The sequence below is a fragment of the Mesocricetus auratus genome, unplaced genomic scaffold (genome assembly GCF_017639785.1).
Source record: "Mesocricetus auratus isolate SY011 unplaced genomic scaffold, BCM_Maur_2.0 Super-Scaffold_100003, whole genome shotgun sequence".
Taxonomy (NCBI): domain Eukaryota; kingdom Metazoa; phylum Chordata; class Mammalia; order Rodentia; family Cricetidae; genus Mesocricetus; species Mesocricetus auratus.
The window spans coordinates 8683610-8704482 of NW_024429188.1; the positions used below are offsets into that span (position 1 = coordinate 8683610).

Sequence of the window (20873 nt, forward strand, 5' to 3'; positions counted from 1 at the left end):
CCTGAGTGAGGTAACCCAGTCGCAAAAAGACAAACATGGTATGTACTCACTCATATATGGATTTTAGACATGGATCAGGATAGTGCCAGTCTGCACTTCCAATGATAGAGTCTGGGAAACAGGAAAGAACCTAAAAGATAGGCATATATGCATAGTACCCAAGAGAAGAGGATGGAGACAAGATCCCCTGAATGGATGGGGAACACGGCGAGGGGTGGGGGGAGTGGGACCTGGGAAGAAGAGAGGGGTGAAGAGGAAGAGAGTTGGTCATGGGGGAACAGGAAGTTGAGGGGGTGGGGGTAGAATAGGGGGAAGAGGGAATCATAGGACCGAATACAGATCAGGCACCAGAGCGACCTTGAGTGATCTAAAGGGATAACACCAACTGGCAAGCTAATCAATAGTGGAGAGACCACCTCGAATGCCCATTCCTGATAACTTGATGTCTATAACCATCCGGGAGCCTTCATCCCGTGACTGATGGAAGCAGAGGCAAACACACAATTAATCACTGAACTGAACCCAAGAAACCCAGTGACAGAGAGAGAGGAGTGATGAACAAATTGGCAAATAATGGGCTGGCAAAACCAGCAGAGACAGCTGATCTGAACAGGGGAGAGCTCTTGGACCCCAGACTGACAGTGGGGAGACCAGCATGGGACTGATCTGGACCCCCCAAATGTGAGTGTCAGCGAGAAGGCCTGGGCAACCTATGGGGCCCTGAGCTGTGGATCAGTGTCTATCCCTGGTATACAAACAGTCTTCGTGTGCCTATAGCACAAAGAGGGATGCTCTCTCAGCCTGGACTCTTAGGGGAGTGCCTGGACCCTACCCAGAGTAAAATGACAGACTCTAGATATCCCCTATGTGGGAGGATTTGGCAATAGGTTTGGAGGGTGGGGGGAAAGGGGAGTGCGGGAGGAGGGGAGGGAGAGGGAACTGGGATTGACATGTAAAACAAGCTATTTAAAATTAAAATTAAAATAAAAAATGATAAAAAACAAAAAAAACCTAAGTATTTATTGTAGAAATTACTCACAAGTTACCAAACAAGTAACCCAGATGAGCCAAGCAGTTTTCCCACTGCCGAACCGGAAGCCGAACTCCGGGAAAAGAGACCAAGACTTCCTGTGTGCTGTCTTTTATGCCTTCCCCCGTAACGCCCCCTAGCCATGCCCAAAAGTGGGCCTGGCTAGTGACGTAGTTCACCGCCTACGTACGTATACGTCTTTATGTCCGGCCGTATTCGTCTTTAGTCATGCCTAAAGTGGGTGTGGTTAGCGGTGTGGTAAACCGCCCTTTTATTACCTCATCTGTATGCACCTCTAGTAAGTCACACATGGTTAATGGCGGCATACAGGCTTTCTCCTACAAATGGCGGATTCGGATGCAAAGGAATGAAAGCTGAGATAGGAGAACATTGAGGGCTGTGGAGTTCCTAATGGAACTACCCTGGACAGGCAGAGTGAGGGGCTGTTGCAGGCTGGTTGTAGAAATCCCTTCTAATGCTTGAGCAATCTGGGGAGGAAAATATTTATAACCATCCTCTTTGACTGATTAATCCTGAACAAATTATTTTTGTCTAGTTGTAGAAATTGAAGCTCGGCTAGCTTGCATGCTAGGAAAGAAGTCTACGACCAAACTAGCTCAGGGAGGCCCTAACCTTGCAATCCTTCTTAGCCTGCAGAGTGGCTAGGATTACAAGCATTTACCATAAAGCATGGACAAAAAATGTTTTTGAAAAGAAGTCCTCTTAGTTAGGGTTTCTATTGTTGTGGTAAAACACCATAACAAAAAGCAAGTTGGTAAAAGGTTTATTCCCACTTACAGCTGTAGTTCATCATTCAGGAAGTCAGGGCAGGAGCTGAAGCAGAACCAGGGAGGGTGCTGCTTACTGGCTTGCTTCTCATGACTTGCTCAGACTGATTTCTTATAGAACCCAGGACCACCCTGCAGTGGGCTGAACCCTCCCACATTATTAAACAGGACAATGTCTTATAGACTTGTCTACAGGCCATCTGATGGAGGCTCAACTGAGATTCTTCTTCCCAGATAACTCCAGCTTGTATCAAGTTGACCAAAACAACACACACACACACACACACACACACACACACACACACACACACACACAAACCAAACCAAAACCAAAACACCAAAACCACCAGGACAGATACTTTAAGCAGCAGATGGTTAGAAAAGTTGAGAGTGGAGTTGAATGAGAATAACTGAATGTGTATGCTTCTTCTAAATGCCTGTCCCATCACAGGCTTGGCAACAAGCAGCTACATGAATAACATAATTAAACCGTGGCTGAAGACAGAAATTTAAGTAATGAAAGTGGGCTAGACGTGTCCTCAGCAGGCATACAACTGAAAGTCAATGCCCTTTGTTGCCCAGGGTATCAGGCAAGCTAGATAACCAGGCTTGACAACGTGTACCGTCTTTGCTGCTATTTCATCTGGGACAAGGTCTCATGTAGGCCACTCTGTCCTCATACTCATTGTGCAATCAAGACTAGCCTTGAACTGGTGTCCATCCCGCCTCTGCCTATTGGCAAACAGCTGTCATGATGCATTTGTAAGAACAATGCTTTGAAAAGAATGAACATTAACCCTTGAAGTGATGGGTTGCTTCTGAGGTCCCAAGACGAGCCATGTAGACTCAGACAGAGCTTCCATCAGACAAGGCACTTTACGCTCAGCAGACATCAGCTTCAACAGAAAAACTATGTAACCCAGACCTGCTTCTGCTACAACCTCCCAGAGAACCCATGTTTCTAGCTTCATGTGCCCAGCCAGATGAGAGACAAAGGCGTGAGAAGTAAGTCAGACTGTAAGAGATTGGTAGAATGGATAGGCCATGGCCAAAAGGGGATGGATCAGAAAGGCTGCTTAGAAAGTGGTAGTAAAAAGGACAATGCCATGAACTGATACAAAGCGTTATTGTGGGTATGCTAATGCACTTAGGATTTTAATCTTTGATTCAGTACATTCAACATATGTCGTTCACTTCTTTTTTAACCACCAAGAAACCATACACGTTCCCACACATTAATTATTGCTACTGATTTTTGCCTGAGTCAGAGAATTATGATAGATGTGATGAATGGTCACCCTGTTGACCTACCAAGGACAAAACACACAGCAGCTTGAAATCACAAGAATGTTGCCTACCGTGCCCCTTAGGGATGCGTTTCGCACCTGTATACAGAAGGAACAACTACGCTGTGGGTCCAGCCATTCACCATCAAGGACTGGGATTGCAAAAGTTTGCTACTGTGCCTAGCCTAGGATTTTTTTTGTGGAGGATACTGCTGGTATTTGAACTCAGGGCACCATGCTCATACGCTTTTCCTTGGGGCTACATGCCCAACACTGGTATTTTTATTTTTGTGCAAAGCTGTAATGTAGGAAGTAAAGACATTTTTCTTTCATTTTAAGAGACACTATTTATTTTGTTAAAGTCAAGCGAGAGGATCTGTTGGTAAGTGGTAAGTATCAAGCACAATTGTGCATTTTTGCCAGGGCAGAGTTCAGGGTAAAGCCACAAGAACTGACCACAAGCAAGGTCAGTGTGTATACAGAGAGTTCCATAGCTATGCCCATGCCTATGCATGCCAAGGACCAACCATTAGCACCATATTGTTTCTTATGCAACAGTATCACTATTCACAGACATATATACATGGACTCTCTGGAATTCTAGGGTCCCTGCTAATCAGACTTGGAACAGGCAAGCAGGGAATAGACAGGAAGGTCACAATTGTTACGTGATTCAGTACGAGCATGCTAGAACACTACATATTGTTCTCCATAACAGACAATCCTAGAACAACATGAAAAGGCAGGTTACAGACAAACAAAATTCCATTATTCACATTTTACACACATCATTAAAATGCTCACAACACTGTATTTGGGGATAAAGAACCACAGGTAAATAGTTTGGTGACAAATAAAAATAAAACAGTCTGCAATCCCTTAAAAAGTTTGTGGACAGCCAGCATCACATTTTCTGACATGACCCACGTTCACAGCAAGGGATGACCAAGTGGAAGAAGGAAGAGACTTCACTGGAAGATCAGGGACTTTGAAAAGTAGAAGTAGCTTTGTTTAATAGGAGTCAACACTTTTGCAAAGGTTTTCTTCCAACTGACAGTGGTAGGCTGTCAACAAGGCCATCTGTGGTCTGCAGTACAGAAGCTTGCCCATTTTGACTCAGCTGTACAAGGGCACTATCATCTTCACCAGAGCTTAGGGTGTTACCTTCTATTCCTCTGGTTCAGGAAGCACAGATTCTGGTCCTTTAAGACAACTACGTGTGAGAGTGTGAACACATGCATGTACACATGGATCTAAGTGTACATGTGTCTTCTGGAAAGGGTGTGGTTACTGCTGAGAGAGGGAAATCTTTGCATCTGCTGCAATCTCAGGGGAAAACAAGAGAAAAAACAATCCCTTGGTAGTACAAAGACTAATGATGCCTAAACATCAAGTCACTAGAGGAACTTGCTCATCTTTCACCATGCATTTAGATATATAAGCATCTTTTGAACTACACCAAATGTACACACATTTAACATTAAGTAAGTTACACGCACCACTGGTGGCTGAACCTTTTTCATGTGTTTACCTGCCATACACACATCTTCTTTGGTGAAGTGTCTAGTCAAGTCTTTTGCCTACTTTTTTCAAACAGTTTGTTTTCTATTGTTAGGTGTTGGGAATTCTTTATACAAATCTTTTATCAGATATAGAAGCCATGGAAGTGGGGTGTGATGGTAAACCTAGAACTCAGGAAGTGGAGACAGGAGGATCAGGAGTTCAAGATCATCTGGACTACATAGGGAGACTGAAGCCAATCTGGGTTACATGAGACTCTTCTAAAACAAACAAATAATAATAAAAACAAAATGAGTACAAATCAGACACATGATTTACAAATATTGTTTCCCAATCTCTGTCCTGTTAACTGGAAACCAATAGAATGACAGTGTTGCTTTAATGAATAACATTCTATTTGTCACTTTTCCATTTTTACTGCTAGGGACAAGGAACCTTGAAACTCTGTTTCAAATGTAAGCACTAGTCACTCCACAGGACCTCTGACAAACCAGAAGATGGAATCTTAAGTCTTAAGGTACATGACATGTGGCCCATGGTAACAGACAGAAAAGTAACAAGAGACAAGCCACCGATTATCATTAAGGATCACATACACAAACAAATTAGTGTTTTGGGGGAAGGAAACTTCAAAATATTTCATTGGTCTCAGGAAATAAAAAGCAAGCAATACCATTATTAGTAGACACTCTTCTAACCAAATAATGTCACTTGGCTACAAATTATTTAAGATGCAACAAGAAGGACACTAGCTATCTGTTTGTTTGGGGTATTTCAAAGCATGCGCACAAGGTATGTGATGATTTTACTCTAGGCATGAGTGTATCCAATATGTAGGTTGTTCATTTCATAGTTGGTTTTTAACCACTAGGAAACTTCATGTTTCTCACACATCAATAAATTATCATCATCACTGATTTTTACTGGGTCAGATAACGTTGTGATGATAGCCCAGTGAATGCTTGCATTGTTGAATGAACAAGGACCGAACATACAGCAGCCCATGCCTGGCTAACTCACCAGGGTCTTTCCTCTCATGCACCATAGGGACGTATTTGGCATCTACACAAGGGAGGAACAATGGTGCCACTGCTGCTGCAAGGGAGTGTTTGCATATATTGTCGGCTCAGCCACTGGGCATCCTAGGGGACCCTGCTGACCAGCAAAGCCTGGCATTCTGTGAAGTTACATGTAATACGAAACTGCTCAGCAAACCAACAGAAATGAAAAACATAAATAAATCATCACATACTAACAGGGCATTATTGCTTTTTTACTAGCCTTGTGGCTCCAGAGTATGTCTCTCCAGAGATGGGCAAATAGACTTGGGTTCACTCTTGTATTCCCAGGCATTAACCTCCAAGGCTCAGCGTCCAACTTCCGCAGGGATGCACCTCTCATTTGCTTCTCTCAGGCTGCAGGCTGTCGAACAAGCACTTGAGCTGCTCTTCACCCAGGTGGATTTTATCTTCCAGCTCTCTCTGCTCAATGATGAGGGCTGACTTCATCTTCACGAAGTGCTCATAGTCAGCCAGGTTCTCCTCGCTGAGGTAGGTGGCCAGGATGTCAAACACAATGCGCTCACGACGGTCTAGGTTCTCTTTAAGCTCTTTGGCGTCCTCATGCTGCTGGGTTAGAATTCTCTGTTTCTCCAACAGTGACTGCTGTTGAGAGGGAGGGAAACAGAAAGTTCTGTTGAGGCAAGGCCAAAATAAAGACTCTGGCCAACCCCTTTAAAGCCCTGCAGCTTTGGGATACTGGTCTCATAACTGTCCGTGGAAACCTTGAAGCCACATTCGATCCCCATTGGAATGATCACGATGGAGTCTACATGTATTTCTAACTATGGTTAGCTTCTCTACAGTTCCTCCTTTCCTCACCCTTCCAGAAGTCACTCATAGGCCCCACTGGGTTTCCTCTCTGTCTGTGCCTACTTCTCTGCCATTTGCCTTAAATCAGGGACCAGAAGCTACAGAGTTCTGATATGTTTCAAAGGGACAAATGACTTGATGATTCTGTTTGTCCCAAAATTGTAAAAGGGAAATACTATAATCAGGTTGAGCCTGAGCCACCAAACAGGACACTGTTAGGAGTTAAGGGCTATTCCATACTGTTCCATACACATCTCCCAGCAACTCTACTCTCTGTGTCTTGCTTTTCTGGTCTTTCTTGTTTGTCTTCATACCACCTCCTGTTGAAGAGTTTAATCCTGCCCTAGAATGAAAGAGTCTCAGTCTGTGTGTGTGTGTGTGTGTGTGTGTGTGTGTGTGTGTGTGTGTGTTCATCCATCCTTCTCCCTCTCCTCCTGTCCCTCTTATACTAGAGACTGAACCCATAAGCTCATTCATACTAGGAAAACACTCTACCACAGAACTATAGTGCAATGCTACTTTTGCTTTTTATTTTGAAGCCATGTGTCAGTAAGTTTGTCTGGGCTAGATTGCATCTTACTTCATAGCTAGGACGTACCTTTCATTTATGGGTTTTCTTCCCCAGCCTCCTGAGTAGCTGACATTATAACCCTGAGCCACAGAGGGTCGAGTTGCTAGGAGGCGTGTATGGAACAGTAAGGAATAGCCCTTAACTCCTAACAGCGTCCTATTTGGGGTAGGGTATACAGTGTCCTGCTTCGGAAATCCTGTCTCTAACACATAAAGATTACAATCACTGCTTTCAATTTATAAAATATACACATCCAATGGAAACCCTACCAAGTCCAAGATGAAAGAAGATAAAAAAGAAAGATAGATGCATTCATTGTCTTCACCTGGAGACTAACACAAAGAAGTCAGGAAAGAGGGGATGTTACCTGTTACTAAATGTGGCCTGAACAAGAAACTGTCTTTGGTATTCCCATGACCATATAAGGTTTAGAGAGCATCTTGCCTTGTCAGACCCGAGACAAACAAAGAGATAAGATATTTTCTGGATAGAGGCCATGTAAGGCCATTGTATTCCAATCAGAAAATAAGCAGACACCAACTTGTTCTACAAAAGTAGTTCAGATTGTGAAAATCCGATGGATGCCTGAAAGGTACTGAGATAGTGGTGGGGGAGTCCAGTAGATGTTTGATTAATAAAGAGATTCATTTTGAAGTCCCATAATATGCAAGGAACACAGAAAGATGTTGACTGAAACGTAACCTATGAAACAAACCCAGCAAGTAAGATATTTCTCCTCTTTTGAGTACAAGAAAACTGAGGATAAACATGGTGGTCCATGCCTGTGATGGCCCCTACCCCTACATCTCATTAGCTTGCTCTGCCTGTCAACTGAAAGGAAACCAAGAGAGTGGACCTCGGATGAACCAGAGCTCCATGCTCTAGACACTATACAGGCCCATGCATAGGCAGTATGAGGCTTCTGAGAGCTGACTTTCTGAGCACCCCAGGACAGCCTTTCTACAGATCCTCACCACTTCCCATTTCCCAGTCAGATGTGTTTGCAATTACCCGATCTCCAGGAGAAGGACTGTCATCCAAATTATTGAGGGCATTTTCCACACGGGCCAGGCGGCCTGACAGAGACAGCAGGAGGTTCACCACTTTGTCCAGGTCTCCAATGAACATCCGGAACTTGTCAAACTCATTGGGTTTGCAGACATCTTTCACAATGGCTTCCACCTCATCCCCCAGAGCATTATTAGCTTGGATGTCCTCCAGCAGGCTCTCACGGGCTTCCCGGAGTACCTGCAGCTTGCGGCTGATACTGTCGATGAGCTCTTGCTGTAGGACACAAGGAGGCAGGGGGACATTTGTTAGAATGATCCCAAGCTAGTGCCCTAAGTTAGCGTAGCCACATCACACACAGCCTGGGAAGAATTCAGTCAGATTAGGTGTGTTAGTCTTTGTACCATCAAATAATGGGGGATTTATCAAATCAGTGAGAGGAAGGCCTCCTGGTTAATATGAGCTTCTTTGTTTGTATGAGCAAAGAGGAAGCTCAACTGAGAAAGGTACTTGCTGCCAAGTCTGAGGACCTGAGTTCCATTTCTACAACCATACATAAGAACAAAATTTAAATAAAACAAATTTTCACTTGATGAATGTTCTGTTACACTACAGCTACCTCAGTTTGAATCATAGTAGATAACAACTTCAATCTCTATGTCTGCAAGGATTCATAGACTCTATATGATACCTTGACCTCTGTCTTTTTAAGTATACAAATTACAGACTTACATACAGAGACATTTTGATTCTTGTGTCTAGTGCTGTTGTTGATCCGTCTTTGAGCAAAACTGCTATCACATATTTTTATTAAAAATTATTTGTTTAGTGTGTGTGCATGTGTATGCATGCAAGTACATATATGCCACAACACATATAGCGCTTAGAGGAAAACGCTGAAGACATGGTTCTGTTCTGTGAGATCTTGGGATTAAACTCAGATCTTTAGACCTGTGTAAAAGTGCCTCTACCTATCTAGCTATCTCCCAGGCCTGTCATTACCCAAAAGCAGAAGAGACCACCCACAATGTCAGCTTGTTAACTCTCCCCCAGAGAAGGGGAGAATAGGAAATGTCATAAGACCCTCTCCTGAGAATCCAGTCAGTTCCTCCTGTACATTTTCTATTAGCATGTAATATTGCCCCCAATGCATGTGTCTTTGGGAGTTGGGAAATGGTATATAGACTATGAATGTTTAACTGAAGTGGGAGAGGGCTTCACCTATGTAGCTTCAGGGAAGTTGTCATCTAAGCTAGGGTGAGACTTTTCCAGTGATGGGATTGTTTTTGGGTCACTCTCACTTCTTTCAGTAAATCCAGTAAATTCATTGATTCATCAAGCTACAAATGGGTAGAACTAGTCTTTTTGATGCCAGTTAGGCGAGGAGTTAGATATGAGGCAAATGAGGATGACTGCAGTTATGTGTCTTAGGCACTACGTCTCCTGACAGAACGCACCCTTGTGGTTAGACATCCTTGAAGCTGCAGGTAGGCTGTTTCTACTTTATCAGAAACTAAGGAGCCAGGGCATTCTCCCACACATGAGTGCTAACAAAGAGTCTACACCCTCAACAGACCTGAAATCAACATTGCATTATGGTTGACACTCTTCCTTTTGTGAGCTTTTTAAGAGGATCATGTGAATAATATCCCTTAAAAAGGGAGAGCTGGTGCACCATGGTTTCAGAAGCAAAAAGAGTTGCCTTATTCCATGAATATGCCACCCACCTCACAAATACTCATCAAAATCCCTTCAAAAAACTCAATGAAGAACCATGGGCTGTTCTGTGCTTTGGAAAGTCTACCCAATTTATCTTTGAAATGTTTGCTTTGCTTAGTTTTGCCATGTAACCTTTTGCTTAATCTGTCTGGCTCTTGACTGAATTCCTTCTTTCAATAAGAGAATACTGAAGAGATCCTTGGTACCCTATCTGGGGTAAGCAGATGGTTTGTTCTCATCTTCCCAGAAGTTAACAAATAACTGAATACCATGATTCAAAAGTACTCTTCACAAATAATTAGCAATAAGAACACTACGTCTGATAGTTAATCTCGATTGTCAACGTGACTGGACTGAAAACTTGTTAGCAGAGTAGTGAAGCACAGCTCTGGGCATGTATAGAAAGATGTTTCCAGAGACAATTACATCTTGGAACTCTGACATAATTAATGGCTTTATCCATCTATGGTTTCAGAATTTGAAAAAATGTTGGGAGGTGGTGTAACTGTGGAAGGTGGAGTCTGGTGGGAGGACTGAGACACTGGGCATAATCTGAAGAGCTGCATCTTGCCCTTGCTCTGCAGAGCTGCATCTCGCCCTTGCTCTGAAAAGCTGCATCTCGCCCTTGCTCTGAAGAGCTGCATCTTGCCCTTCCTGTTGCTACTTTGCTCTATATCCTGGCTGTGATGAGTTGAAAAGATACGCCCCACCATGCCATACCCACTATTGGAGAACTCAGACTATGATACCATGATTAATACAAATCTTCCTTCTCTAATGTTGTCAAATGTCTCATCAGAGAGAAGTAAAAGTTACATATGTAAAGGAATGTCAACAACCTTCTGAGACATCGTTCAGTAAAATCTACTGCCTTCAATCTCACAAATAATTTCTATGGGAAATATATATGTACCATAAATGATTTAACATTTCAACTTTCACTTTTTTACAGTGCGGGGGATATAACTCTGGGCCTTGTTCATTCTAGGCATTCACTGTAACACTGAGCTACACAGACTCATATTTTGACTATTTTTAAGCATATGGCAATATGGAATTTATCACATTCATGCTTCTGTACAGCTAGTTTGTTGGGGGAAGTCCTGTGCATTTGTCAATAAAGACTGTCTGGCCAATAGGAATCTAGATAGGTGGGACTAGGAGTCCAGGAGGACTCTGGGAAGGAGAAACACAGGGAGAGTCAACATGTAGCCGCCATGGGGTAGGAGCCCGGAACTATTCTCCGGTAAGAGACACACTTAGATTAACAATTATGGGGTAATTACTTAAAGCAGAGCTAGCCAGTAAGAGACAAGCAAGGCCAACAGCTTCATAATTAATATAGCCTCCTGTGTGTTTATTTGGGACTGATGCGGATCAAGAACCAGGCTGGCGGAATGGCTCCTCTCAAGGAAAAAGCTTCTCTTAACAGAATGGTTGTCAGGAGCGGGATTGAATTTCCACGCAAAATAACAAAAGATTTAAAGGAATTTTAGAAACAGAAGAACAGAGAGAAGCACAGATTTTTGGTAGCAGCATTTTCTCAGGTGGGCTCTGTTTTGCTATCAACAAGCCGAGATTCACGCGGCTCGCTTACCGGAGTCTTCCTGACTCGGCATAAAAAGAAAAAAGAAAAAAAAAACAAGGTTGTTTTAAGAGACTCTGCTAACGATTGAAAGGTGTGTACGTACAGCTGGAAGTGGCAGCTTTTGCTGGATGTCAGCATGGACTGAGGCGGTAAGCTGAAATCACGCTTTCGCCTGCCATCTTGGAAGGCAGCAGTTTAAAACAGCCACGGTTTTACAGATAAGACACGTGGCCAGAAAAACATAAAGATTTACAGTAAAGTCAGACTTGGATGAACAAAACTTCTAAAGGTTTACAGTGTGTTTAAAAATATACGTGAGATTGAGAGAGAAAATGAGACAGCAAAGTGGTATATAAATACAAAAGCCGGCGTTGTGGTGGCGCATGCCGGTAGGATTTACTCTAGAGGCAGAGGCAGGCAGATTTCCAAAGAGAAACCCTGTCCCAGAGAAAAATAAATAAAGTAATAATAGACAAATAAATAAGCCACGTAAAGATGGAAAATACACAGAGAGTCTGGATACTGTATGCTATTGTGTTTTTCAGTTTTTTCATTGCTAAGGAAGGAACAGCTACTGAAGTACACTTGATTATAAATGCTGCTGAATTAATTCAACTTATATCTTTTGAAAATGCCTTGACTTCAAAATTTAAGTATAAGGATATGTTACTCGGAAAAGGACTTTTAGTTTATGTTTCCACAGAAAATGAAAAGCTGAGGATTCCTTCCAGGCTTCTGTGGTTTGATGAACCAAGACCCCCGGAAGCAGTGGGCCAGGCGTTTCAACAATTGAGACAGCTAAGATGATGGAGCTTTACAGACCATGAAAATAAGGACTTATATAGGTTTCTGAGTTTTGTCATGATCCCCATGGTGTGAACAGCGCCCCCTTCCAACAGGAAGTAGTTTGGAATGAGCGACGTCCTAATTCCCATCTTGTTTATAAATCTTTGTTTTCATTTAAATGGGTTGTTTATAATTGGCTAATGATCACAGCCGATCTCTTGTTAAAGGTAAAAAAGGGGAATTATGGGTATTGTTTTTCATTTATTGATACAAATTCAAGGTCAATTTTGTGATGTGTATATTTCTCCTCTTGATTAAATATTGTGCTTATACTGATCTTTTAAAACGTAATGCATAATTGAATACAGATTATAGGTACTTATAATAGTCAGAGTTTATAGTTAGGTAAGTTAGGTTTTCTAGATATACAGAAATATATTTCACATAAACAGTCTTCAAACCTGTCAAAGACCTTCAGAAAATGGCATTTAAAATGGTTTAGGGTTTTTCTTGACAATGAGAAATGTCTGCTCCTGGCAGCACCAATTACGTCTGAGATGGACATCGAAGAAACTCGTTATGGAGTTTATTTTCAACATGGCAAGATTAGCCATTTGGGAAAGAAACTGCTCTTGCCTAGACTGCTTGACTGTTGTTGTATAATCTGGACATGCAGGACCCACAGAAAAGTGACTGCTGAACTCAGTCTTACAGGGTTCCTGCTTCATGGAAGAGTCTACCAGACTTTCTGCAAGACACAGAAAAATGACTGACAGACTGCTGATGCAGATGGACAGTTCGAAATTTCCTGCTTTGCTGAGAAATCTTCTGGACACATTGTGGCCTATGGGCGGAAGATGGATGCTCTGACAATACAGAGGAACTTCGGGTGACTGTCCAGGCAGTAAGATGTCTCTGTCAATCCTAGTGTTTATATATTATCCTTCTGTGGTCTTTGATGGAGTTGAAGATAGATATTTATAATTAAATTTTTCCTTAGTTATGATAAAAGATAAGCTACATATAGAACTTTGGACTCACAAAGATGGGATGGATGATATTTTCTTTAAATCTTGCTAAAATATTGGAACTATGTTCTTACTTGATAACTGTTCTGTTATATACAATTTGACTATATTAAAGTTAAGACTTTCCTTTTTGTTTAAACAGAAAAGAGGAGATGTTGGGGGAAGTCCTGTGCATTTGTCAATAAAGACTGTCTGGCCAATAGGAATCTAGATAGGTGGGACTAGGAGTCCAGGAGGACTCTGGGAAGGAGAAACACAGGGAGAGTCAACATGTAGCCGTCATGGGGTAGGAGCCCGGAACTATTCTCCGGTAAGAGACACACTTAGATTAACAATTATGGGGTAATTACTTAAAGCAGAGCTAGCCAGTAAGAGACAAGCAAGGCCAACAACTTCATAATTAATACAGCGTCTTGTGTGTTTATTTGGGGACTACAATGCGGCAGAGCCCAGGCGGCTGGCGGGGGATAAACCAAAATGGCTAGCAAAGAAAAAGCTTCTCTTTACAATGGAATTTATCACATTCATGCTTCTGTACAGCTAGTTACTATTAGGCATTTGTTTCTAGAACCCCCATGTTCCTCATACAGACCAAGAAACATTAACACTATAACCTACCCCTGTACAAACCATGTAAAGCAGTGGTTCTCAACCAGTGGGTTGCAATCCTTTGGAGTCAAATGACCCTTTCACGGGAGTCACATAAGACCATTAGAAGATAGATATTTACACTGTGATTCATGACAGTAACAAAATTACAGTTATGAAGTAGAAATAAAAATAGTTTTTATGGTTGGGGGATCATCACAACATGAGGAACTCCAACTATATTAAAGAGTTGCAGCACCAAGAATGTAGAGAACCACTATTTAAAGGATAACTTTAATTTATTATTTTTATGTGGTCCTGAGGATCAAACCCAGGACCTCGTACATGTTAGGCATGCACTCTGTCACTATGCTATATCCCTAGTCCTAAAGCACTAATTATTTTTCTGGTCTTGCTGTTGTTAAGACAGACTTTCTGTGTATTCCTGCCTGACCTAAAACTTGTCGTCTTTCTGATTCTACCTCAGCGCTAGGATCATGGGTGCACCCTCCCCGAATTGCATGTGTATGTGGTATGCATGTATGTAAGTGTATAGATCTTAGCATGCATGTGAAGGCCAGAGGTTGACATGAGTGTTAACAATCAAGGGATTGTTCTCCACCTTCTATACTGAGGCAGGATCTCTCATTTAAACACAGATCATGGCGAATTGGCTACTTTAGCTAGTTGGCTTGCTCTGTGGGCCCCCTGTCTCTGTCTCCTAAGAACTGGAATTACAGACAGGCTGCCACACCCACTAAATATTTATGTGGGTTCTAGGGATCTGGACTCCAGCCTTCCTGGCTTCCACGGAGAGCATTTTACCCACAGAGCCATCTCCCTAGTCCTAAAGCACTGATTTTCAAAGAGCAAAAGTAAAAATACAATGTGCAGCTGGATATCATGGTCCATGCCTATCCAGCAAGGAGGTAGCTGAGATAGGATTGTAAGAGATTTAAGACCAGCCTAGGCTACGTATGGAGTACCAGGCCAGACAAGGCTACATAGCAGGACTCTGTCTCAAAAACAAAGTATATCAAATACACACATGTGTACACCACATACAGAGGAACCCCCCCTTTTATGTTTTAAATGAAAGGGGGATTGGGATGCAGCTTAGAGATAAGAGTGCTTAACCATGATGATTTAGACCTTAGCTTTCATCCCAAGAACAGGAGGGGGGAGGAGATGGGCAAATCAATATTTACTATCTAAAAATGTAAGCCTGCCTGGGCATGTAGTTGCAGTTATGTAATCCCAGAACTTAGGAGGCTGAAGCAAGAAGACAAGTTAGAACCCACCCTGAACTACACATCAAGTTGTAGGTCAGCCTGGGATACAGGACTCTGTGTCCAAAAATAAATAAATCAAAGACAGTAAAACTGTTCAGGCTCTGTAATTCACTCAGACCTGAAGCAGTTGCCTCTACTGACACAGTATCCCAGCACCTTGTTCCTTTCAGAACAAATAGGTAGAGCACCATACAGACAAAGGTGGGTGACAGATTTTTTAAAATTGATTTTTGGGGGGTGGCATTTCTGAGACAGGGACTTGCTATGTAGCTCTGGCTGGTATCCAGCTGGCTAAGTATCCCAGAGTGACTCTGAACTTGTGTTAATCCTCTTCCCTCTTCATCCTGAAAGCTAGGATTACAGGTATGTGCCACCACACCTGGATTTTAAAGATATTTTGGAATACTTTGTGGGGTAGGGTGCTAGAGAATGAATCTAGGGCCTAACACATGCTAGGTAAGCATTCTGCCAACGAGCTATGTTCTTGGCCAAGGTATGCACTTCTAAATGTACTGTGCTAACTGTAAAAAAAAGGCGGTTCCCCATGTGTACAGAGTAGCCTAAATTAAAATGCTTCAAATTCTATGACTTCTGTTTTATGAGGAAAAACTGAAAATGCTGATTTTTTTTGAAAAATATGGTCATGTGACTAAAGAACATAGTTCTGTAATTCAAAGTCTCTAAGAGACCAAACCCCCATCTACCTACTTAATTCCCAGAATCCAAAAGGTTACCATTTTCTACACTGAAAGACTTTTAAAAACATACAAACAGGTCAAGATACTACCTCCCAAATATTTCTAACATAAAACATCAATCTGTGCTATCTTTCAAATCACCAGGTTGGGAGCAATAGGTAACACTGTCCTTTGCAGTGATTGTCATGGTGCTACATAACATGACCCTGAGGTAATTTCCAAACTTCCATCCTTGTTCTCGAAGCTGAAGCCCTGCTTCCTGCTGCTTCTTCCAAAGACCACCAAGCTCCCACTAAGGGCATCTGTACCTGCTTCACTGTTCCCTTACATAGTATGTATTTTTAGGGCTTGAGCCTGGCATCGCTCTGGATTTCTGCAATCACTCACCCTTGTCTTTTTCTAGCCATTCACTCTATTTCAACTGTCTAATACCTGATGCAGTATAACAAGGGTTGGCAAACTTGTCCCATTAGGTGCTAGAGAGTAGTAGACACTTTACTCCTTGTAGGCTGCATGGTCTGTGACAGTAAAACTTATTTCCAAAAGCAAGTAGAGGGTCAGGTTTACCAAGCCTATGTTAAACATGTATTTATTTTTTTGGGGGTGGTGGCCATACATAATTCCAATGAGAACACAAGGTCCTTACAGAGGGACTTCTTTCTCAAGTCTGCCTATAGTTGGATCCTTAAGCTTTGCAGAAAAGCTGGAACATAATTAAGCATGAAGGGCTTATTCATGCTGAACCATGTCTTGCAAGAAAAGCAAGCACAAATGACCTCAGAGATGCTATGTAAGGTATCTGCTGGGGTGACAAGTGAGTGGTCCTGTTACCTTTCACTGACTCGGCATCCAATTCTGAGAGGAGGGTTGCTCGTTCTTTTTAGTAATGTGTATTTTTTAAATTTATTTTTACATTCAAATTCCACCCCCCCCACACTCCATCTCCAATCTGCTCCCGGGAGAGGGTAAGGCCTCTCCTAGAAAGTCTACTAAGTCTCTCCCATCATCTTGATGAGGCAGGACAAAGGCACCTCCCCCTCACCCCAGTGTCTAGGCTGAGCAAGGGTGTTATTTGTTTTTATTTTATCTTTTTGAGGAAGGATCACACTGTGAAGTTTAGGTTGGCCTTGAATATAATGTGCAGCACAGATTCAATCTTCTCTTCCTCTTTCCAGGCATGGTATCACCATGCTCAGCAGATAGGGGATTTTGTTTGCATAAAGGAAGGTCTTGCTGTTTCTCCCAGACTGGCCAGAATTCCTGGCCTTTCATGATTCTCTTGCCTCAGTCTCCTTAGTGGGGGTGAGTTAGAGGTACTGGGTTGGGGTCAGATTTGTGCTTCTCCTTCTTACCTTCTTAACTGATAGGTCATGGTCCAAGTCACCCCCTGAATACTCCTCAGGCTCCTGTAAGTCCTTCATCTTGATAAGCAGTTCTGCCTTGGGGGCTGACGTGCTGTAATAGGTAGAATTGGTGGCCAAGGACACGACCCCTGGCACACCTGGGTCCTGTTTCCTGTGTAAAGAGGCCAAAATTTTAATCAGCTGCAGCACATGCATCCTCTTTGAACAGAGCACCTGGGCTGTGACAAATGGCACTGACAGAAGGACAAGAGCCAGGGAGGTGAGAAAAAAGCTAAACCCAAAATATTAACAACAACAACAAAACAAAATAAAAACCCCACTAATACAAGGGTCACAGACTGTTATTCATTGCTGCCATTTTTTCAGTAGTAGGCTGGAAGTATGGGTCTTGCTATGCTAGGCAAGTGCTCTCATACCCAGTTGTGTCCCCAACCCAGGACCACAGTGCTTTAATTTTTTCTTTTTCTTTTTTTTTTGGTTTTTCAAGACAGGGTTTCTCTGTAGCTATGGAGTCTGTCTTGGAACTCCCCTTTGTAGACCAGGCTGGCCTCGAACTCACTGGGATCCACCTGCCTCTGCCTCCCAAGTACTGGAATTAAAGATGTGTGCCACCACAGCCTGCCCAATGTTTGAGTTTTTAAAAGTGTGTGTATGTTCTGTTGAATCTTGAACATATACTAGATACCAACTCTATAACCCCAGATGTAAAAAACAAAAATGTGTCTGGACACTGCCACATGGTCACATGTCTCTCATAGAAGCATAATTGCCCTTCCCATCCCATCAGTGACTCAGATTAAATCCAAGTCCTTACACATGGTAGGTGAGTACTTTACCTCTGAGAGGCATCCTTGCCCCTAGGTAACTGAAATGTAAACAAACAACATCTCTAATGAAAGAAAATGCTGCTCAATATAACATCCTTAGGTTGGCCTTGTAATGTGATTCAAAAGTAGTTGTAAGGCAGGCAGACAAAAGATACATAGATTAAATACTTGTAAAGATTACATGATAACTGTAGGACACATGTACAATACCAGGTCTTAGGAATCTAAGGTGGGAAGACCCTGTGTTCAAAACCAGTTGAGGTAACTTCTCTCAAAACAAAACAACATGGGTAAGGTTTATAGCTTAGTGATGACAAACTTGCCTAATATATATGAGGACCTGGGTTCTAGTTCAACATTTTCAAGTAGGTAGGAGAGAGATAAGCAGGTGTGGGGATATATTCCTATAACCCTAGCATTTAGGAAGTTGAAGTAGAAGGATCAAGTCCAAGGGAGCCCAAGCTTCATAGAGACCCTACTTCAAAAGCAAATAGATGGATGGGCAGGCACGTGATACACATATTGAATACAGAGATTAGATGATGGACACAACACAGGTGAGGGGGTGGACGATTAGCCTCATACCAACAGAGCTATTCTCAGGGCCAGCACTAACAATATCTGAGGGCTGCATCATAAACTATAAGATCTGTAGGAGTATCCTACTACAGTCCTTTCCACTAGATGTCAGGAGTGCTTCATTCTCCAGTGTAACAGATGAAATTACCGAATGACATTCCTAAAGGTTCCTGGAGAGGACATGTGGATACTGCTATAACTATTCCTGTTGTAAACTAAGGACAGAAGCAGCAGCTCCAGTGATCTCACCATGCCTCTGCTACATTCCATGCAATCAAATCCAGGTATGATAATTTAAAACTTAGCAAAAACTGCTAAGTACTGGGGACCCAAAGGAAAAACCATCACCTCTCTGCAGAAGCAGTCATGAATATCAATACACTCCAAAGTCCCTTCTTTTACTCCTAAGCCCACAAGAGACAGGGACTGAGGAACAAACATCCCATGGTGTGTGTCATCTACTCACTTGTCCTCTGTGACTCTGGGTGAGGGGACTTTGGGAAGCAGCTTCCTTCGCTGCTGAGCTTCCTCCAGGAGGTACTCATCTTTGGGGAAAATTCCCTCCATCAGATCCATGGTTGTTTTGATCTTCACGCTGGGGTCCAGGATGTCAGCCAATGACTTGTCCTTTCCCACAATCTCTCTGGCTAATTCTTCAGACTTCAAGTCATCCACGGTCTTCTCTTTGGCCTTCCCATAGTTGAGCGAGGGAGGGGAGGAACAGCTATCTCTGACAGGAGGTGCAGGGGTGCTGGGTGGCCGGGGCTCTGGAGGGCGGGCTGTCTGAGGGGTTTCAACCTCCTGTCGTGTATACACACAGAAGCGAGAATAGCACTGCTCCGATGTGCTCAATGACTTTATCTGGTCCCTCTCCAGCCCACTGGGCAGTGTGGGAAGCTCAGTTGCGTATGTGAGACTCTGTCGGCTCTCCTTCTTGGGATGGCTTTCTGAGTGCACAATTTTTATGGGCACCATCTTCACGGTGGTGTTGTTGTCCATCACCCGCTCGATTCTGCAAGGACAAGGGTTGTCCTCTGAAATCTTGACATGCACAGATTCCTACCCACGATTCACACAGAGACCCCAACACAAAGACCCACTGTCGACCAGACAAATAAAAAGACAAGGCAGAGGTTGAAAATTGTCCTCAACTGACCCTTCACATGGTCTCTGGATGCCTAGCAGTCCAACTCAAATTTTGTCACATACCTATAGGCATTGGAGAAAGAGATCCTGAGTGATGTGAAACCTGTTCAATATTCATTTTTGTTTTCTTGTAAAAGTGGGCATTGCACCCAGGGTCTTAGGTTAAGACAAATGCTCTATCACATGAGCTATGGCTGCACTCCCTGATTTAGTGTTTTTATTCTGAGGGTAATGCAAATGCATCAAACCTCATTTGTTAAATCTCCCTTTGTAGGAAAAATCATCAGTGGACAGAATTACCACAAGTCTACAAGTAGGTTGCTGCATACCAGCAGGTGCCTGGGTAGCCCTCCTTGTCCTTAGAAGACTTCTGTTGGGAGTGGCTGTGCTGGGAATCTTTGATGAGTGCCCGCACCCATGGGTTCCACTCAGGTGCTTTGTCATGTGCACTGCATCCCATGTCCCACGTCTCATCCCGACTCACACTTCGTCTTTGTCAGGGCAGCTTCAGATGTCAGTATGAGACAAGGACACCTTCTCTCCAGATCCCTAACAATACTACCAACTGAAAGATGCTGAAATGATACCATATAAGACATAAAACACAGCTGACGCACACATATAAAGCTGTGAATTCAACACCATCACTGGAGACTGTGCTTGGTCTTTTGTTTGTTTTGTTAGGTCATACAAGTTAAAAGTCCTCTGGGAAGAGAGAACCTCAAGTGTAAAGTACCTCCATCAGACTGGCATATAGGCAAGTCTGTTGGGGCATTTTCTTGAGTAGTGTTTGATGTGGGAGAGTCTGGCCCACTGTGGCAGGTGGTCCCGGGTTCTATAAGAAAGCAGGTTGAGCAGGCCATGGGGAACAAGCCAATAAGCAGTGTTTCTCCAAGGTCTCTGCTTCAGTTCTTGCCCTGACTTTCTTTCTTGGGGCCTGTAAGCTGTAAGGTGAAAGAGATCCTCTCCTCCCCAAGTCGCATTTGGTCATGGTCCTTATCACAGCAGTAGAAACCTAACTGGGACAGAGATGTAATTACAACGCCAATGATATCCTTTCTAAAATGATTTTCTATTACGAGAATTCCATACATGCTTATGTTTTCATCAAATCCACCCATATTCCTCCACTATTCCTTCCAGATTTCATGGTACTTTTTGTTTTACTTTGTCTTTTAAAACC

General features: G+C 42.9%; 1 protein-coding gene across 1 annotated transcript in view; it reads right to left on the reverse strand.

Annotated features, from left to right (window-relative positions):
* Nucleotides 1-3431: 3431 nt before the first annotated feature.
* LOC101841673 (protein Shroom2) overlaps nucleotides 3432-20873 on the reverse strand; it is a 151405-nt gene continuing 133963 nt past the window's right edge. Inside the window, exons 9-12 of the mRNA XM_040744027.1 lie at nucleotides 19011-19556; nucleotides 17127-17289; nucleotides 8079-8351; nucleotides 3432-6289 (exon numbers count right to left, since the gene is read on the reverse strand). Coding sequence (XP_040599961.1) covers nucleotides 6023-6289; nucleotides 8079-8351; nucleotides 17127-17289; nucleotides 19011-19556 — 1249 coding nt within the window. The 3' untranslated portion in view covers nucleotides 3432-6022. The remainder of the gene's footprint in view (nucleotides 6290-8078; nucleotides 8352-17126; nucleotides 17290-19010; nucleotides 19557-20873) is intronic.